Genomic DNA, 4,852 nt, shown 5'->3' on the forward strand with positions numbered 1-4,852 from the left:
TGCAGTACAATGTATCAGATTCAAGTGGTAACTTCAATGATAGGTGTAATTTTACGGTTACTGTTGAAGGTACTGTAACTATGTTTGTATTTTGCATTATAGCTATACATTCTTTATTGTTATGATTATTTCTTACAATATGCCTACCTTTTGTTGTTTTTAAATCATACTGGAGCCATATGTCATAGTGAATTTATAGCCATAACTTTGATTAGACTGATGCAGGATTTTTCAAAATGCTTATAACAATAATGTTTATGCAATTATATAAGTTGGTGAATAATTAATTCACACCTCCTTAACTGTATATCATCATCACGTAGAAATAAAATTAACGAAGAAAGCAGCTATTCATAGATCAGTACAAGACACTAGGCTATACCACACAAAAGACTATTGCAAGTTGCCCTACGTCTACCTCTTCCATTAAATGAAATAATTATGAATAATGTTTCTATTAGTATTATTATTATTATTATTATAGATACTAATGTTTTTGTTTTAGTTATTGCTTTTGTCTTTTGCGTGCTCTTAGTCGTTGACTAAGAGTCATGCCTGTAAATAACTACGAGCTATATAGTTATTTTTATAAATTAGTTGTATTTTCCATGAAAATTGCAATTTCCAGACAAAGAACTACCCGTTCCTAGTTGTCCATCACTAGTAACTGGTGTTACTGATGAGGGAAAACCAAATGGCACCGTAAACTACAATATTACCGTAATGGATAACGTTCAGGTTGCTATGTTTTCAACAAACTATACAAACATCAACCCTGCTGCAATGACCATTGATGCAGCTTACGCTGTGGTTGAGACTACTGGTGTATTCCCAATCGGACAAACTGTAATTGAATACATCTTTGTCGACTCTGCTTCGCCAACATCAAATGAAGCTACATGTTATATTACATTACAAGTTGAAGGTAATATTATTGGAGATATAAAGACATTTGATTATAAGGTGTCTGTTGCTGCTACTGATCATCTTTTTATACAAACGTATGTTTTTGTGTTTGCATCAATGTGTCATTTCATACCTTTTAAGCTATTATAACTTTTATCACATTTATTTTTTCCGAAAGATGAAGAAAAGCCCGAAATTGTAGATTGTCCAATGGATATAACAGTTAACACTACCAGCGGACAACCGGTTGCTGTTAACGTTACATGGACAGAACCGACTGCCAATGATAACTCTAAACAAACACCAGAACCAGAGTCAGACTACACCTCAGGTGACAATATGTTTCTGATTGGTCACACAACAGTGCAGTACAATGTATCAGATTCAAGTGGTAACTTCAATGATAGGTGTAATTTTACTGTTACTGTTGAAGGTACTGTAACTATTTTGTATTTTTCATTATAGCTATACATTATTTATTGTTATGATTATTTCTTATGCCTACCTTTGTTGTTTTTAAATCATACTGGAGCCATTTTATCATAGTGAATTTATAGCCATAAATTTAATTAGACTGATGCAGGATTTTTCAAAATGCTTATAACAATAATGTTTATGCAATTATATAAGTTGGTGAATAATTAATTCACACCTCCTTAACTGTATATCATCATCACGTAAAAATATTTTTGTTTTAGTTATTGCTTTTTTCTTTTGCGTGCTCTTAGTCGTTGACTAAGAGTCATGCCTGTAAATAACTACGAGCTATATACAGTAGTTATTTTTGTAAATTAGTTGTATTTTTCATGAAAATTCGAATTTCCAGACAAAGAACTACCCGTTCCTAGTTGTCCATCACTAGTAACTGGTGTTACTGATGAGGGAAAACCAAATGGCACCGTAAACTACAATATTACCGTAATGGATAACGTTCAGGTTGCTATGTTTTCAACAAACTATACAAACATCAACCCTGCTGCAATGACCATTGATGCAGCTTACGCTGTGGTTGAGACTACTGGTGTATTCCCAATCGGACAAACTGTAATTGAATACATCTTTGTCGACTCTGCTTCGCCAACATCAAATGAAGCTACATGCTATATTACATTACAAATTGAAGGTAATATTATTGGAGATATAAAGACATTTAAAAATATGGTGTCTGTTGCTGCTACTGATCATCTTTTTTTATACAAACTTATGTTATTGTGTTTGCATCAATGTGTCATTTCATACCTTTTAAGCTATTATAAATTTAATCACATTTATTTTTTCCGAAAGATGAAGAAAAGCCCGAAATTGTAGATTGTCCAATGGATATAACAGTTAACACTACCAGCGGACAACCGGTTGCTGTTAACGTTACATGGACAGAACCGACTGCTAATGATAACTTTAAACAAACACCAGAACCAGAGTCAGACTACACCTCAGGTGACAATATGTTTCTGATTGGTCACACAACAGTGCAGTACAATGTATCAGATTCAAGTGGTAACTTCAATGATAGGTGTAATTTTACGGTTACTGTTGAAGGTACTGTAACTATGTTTGTATGTTTAATTTAGACATTCTTTATTGTTATGATTATTTCTTATGCCTACCTTTGTTGTTTTTAAATCATACTGGAGCCATTTTATCATAGTGAATTTATAGCCATAAATTTAATTAGACTGATGCAGGATTTTTTCAAAATGCTTATAACAATAATGTTTATGCAATTATATAAGTTGGTGAATAATTAATTCACACCTCCTTAACTGTATATTATCATCACGTAAAAATAAAAATTAACGAAGAAAGCAGCTCTTCATAGATCAGTACAAGACACTAGGCTATACCACACAAAAGGCTATTGCAAGTTGCCCTACGTCTACCTCTTCCATTAAATGAAATAATTATGAATAATGTTTCTATTATTATTATTATTATTATTATTATTATTATTATTATTATTATTTTAGATACCAATGTTTTTGTTTTAGTTATTGCTTTTGTCTTTTGCGTGCTCTTAGTCGTTGACAAAGAGTCATGCCTGTAAATAACTACAAGCTATATAGTTATTTTTGTAAATTAATTGTATTTTTCATGAAAATTCCAATTTTCAGACAAAGAACTACCCGTTCCTAGTTGTCCATCACTAGTAACTGGTGTTACTGATGAGGGAAAACCAAATGGCACCGTAAACTACAATATTACCGTAATGGATAACGTTCAGGTTGCTATGTTTTCAACAAACTATACAAACATCAACCCTGCTTCAATGACCGTTGATGCAGCTTTCGCTGTGGTTGAGACTACTGGGGTATTCCCAATCGGACAAACTGTAATTGAATACATCTTTGTCGACTCTGCTTCGCCAACATCAAATGAAGCTACATGCTATATTACATTACAAATTGAAGGTAATATTATTGGAGATATAAAGACATTAAAAAATATGGTGTCTGTTGCTGCTACTGATCATCTTTTTTTTTATACAAACTTATGTTATTGTGTTTGCATCAATGTGTCATTTCATACCTTCTAAGCTATTATAAATTTGATCACACTTATTTTTTCCGAAAGATGAAGAAAAGCCCGAAATTGTAGATTGTCCAATGGATATAACAGTTAACACTACCAGCGGACAACCGATTGCTGTTAACGTTACATGGACAGAACCGACTGCTACTGATAACTCTAAAGAAACACCAGAACCAGAGTCAGACTACACCTCAGGTGACAATATGTTTCTGATTGGTCACACAACAGTGCAGTACAATGTATCAGATTCAAGTGGTAACTTCAATGATAGGTGTAATTTTACGGTTACTGTTGAAGGTACTGTAACTATGTTTGTATTTTTAATTTAGACATTCTTTATTGTTATGATTATTTCTTATGCCTACCTTTGTTGTTTTTAAATCATACTGGAGCCATTTTATCATAGTGAATTTATAGCCATAAATTTAATTAGACTGATGCAGGATTTTTTCAAAATGCTTATAACAATAATGTTTATGCAATTATATAAGTTGGTGAATTATTAATTCACACCTTCTTAACTGTTTATCATCATCACGTAAAAATAAAATTAACGAAGAAAGCAGCTCTTCAAAGATCAGTACAAGACACTAGGCTATAGCACACAAAAGACTATTGCAAGTTGCCCTACGTCTACCTCTTCCATTAAATGAAATAATTATGAATAATGTTTCTATTATTATTATTATTATTATTATTATTATTATTATTATTATTATTATTATTATTATTATTATTATTATTATTATTCTTTTAGATACCAATGTTTTTGTTTTAGTTATTTCTTTTGTCTTTTGCGTGCTCTTAGTCGTTGACTAAGAGTCATGCCTGTAAATAACTACGAGCTATATAGTTATTTTTGTAAATTAGTTGTATTTTTCATGAAAATTGCAATTTTCAGACAAAGAACAACCCGTTCCTAGTTGTCCATCACTAGTAACTGGTGTTACTGATGAGGGAAAACCAAATGGCACCGTAAACTACAATATTACCGTAATGGATAACGTTCAGGTTGCTATGTTTTCAACAAACTATACAAACATCAACCCTTCTTCAATGACAGTTGATGCAGCTTTCGCTGTGGTTGAGACTACTGGTGTATTCCCAATCGGACAAACTGTAATTGAATACATCTTTGTCGACTCTGCTTCGCCAACATCAAATGAAGCTACATGCTATATTACATTACAAATTGAAGGTAATATTATTGGAGATATAAAGACATTAAAAAATATGGTGTCTGTTGCTGCTACTGATCATCTTTTTTTTTATACAAACTTATGGTATTGTGTTTGCATCAATGTGTCATTTCATACCTTTTAAGCTATTATAAATTTGATCACATTTATTTATTCCGAAAGATGAAGAAAAGCCCGAAATTGTAGATTGTCCAATGGATATAACAGTTAACACTACC

General features: G+C 32.0%; 1 protein-coding gene across 1 annotated transcript in view; it reads left to right on the forward strand.

The window, feature by feature from the left end:
- LOC117118501 (hyalin-like) overlaps nucleotides 1–4,254 on the forward strand; it is a 6,353-nt gene extending 2,099 nt beyond the window's left edge. Inside the window, exons 4-11 of the mRNA XM_033263101.1 lie at nucleotides 6–69; nucleotides 629–925; nucleotides 1,085–1,339; nucleotides 1,733–2,029; nucleotides 2,191–2,445; nucleotides 3,018–3,314; nucleotides 3,478–3,732; nucleotides 4,244–4,254. Coding sequence (XP_033118992.1) covers nucleotides 6–69; nucleotides 629–925; nucleotides 1,085–1,339; nucleotides 1,733–2,029; nucleotides 2,191–2,445; nucleotides 3,018–3,314; nucleotides 3,478–3,732; nucleotides 4,244–4,254 — 1,731 coding nt within the window. The remainder of the gene's footprint in view (nucleotides 1–5; nucleotides 70–628; nucleotides 926–1,084; nucleotides 1,340–1,732; nucleotides 2,030–2,190; nucleotides 2,446–3,017; nucleotides 3,315–3,477; nucleotides 3,733–4,243) is intronic.
- The last annotated feature ends 598 nt before the right edge of the window (nucleotides 4,255–4,852 follow it).

The sequence above is a fragment of the Anneissia japonica genome, unplaced genomic scaffold (assembly GCF_011630105.1).
Source record: "Anneissia japonica isolate Jap-2015-1 unplaced genomic scaffold, ASM1163010v1 scaffold287869_len1821871_cov162, whole genome shotgun sequence".
Classification (NCBI taxonomy): domain Eukaryota; kingdom Metazoa; phylum Echinodermata; class Crinoidea; order Comatulida; family Comatulidae; genus Anneissia; species Anneissia japonica.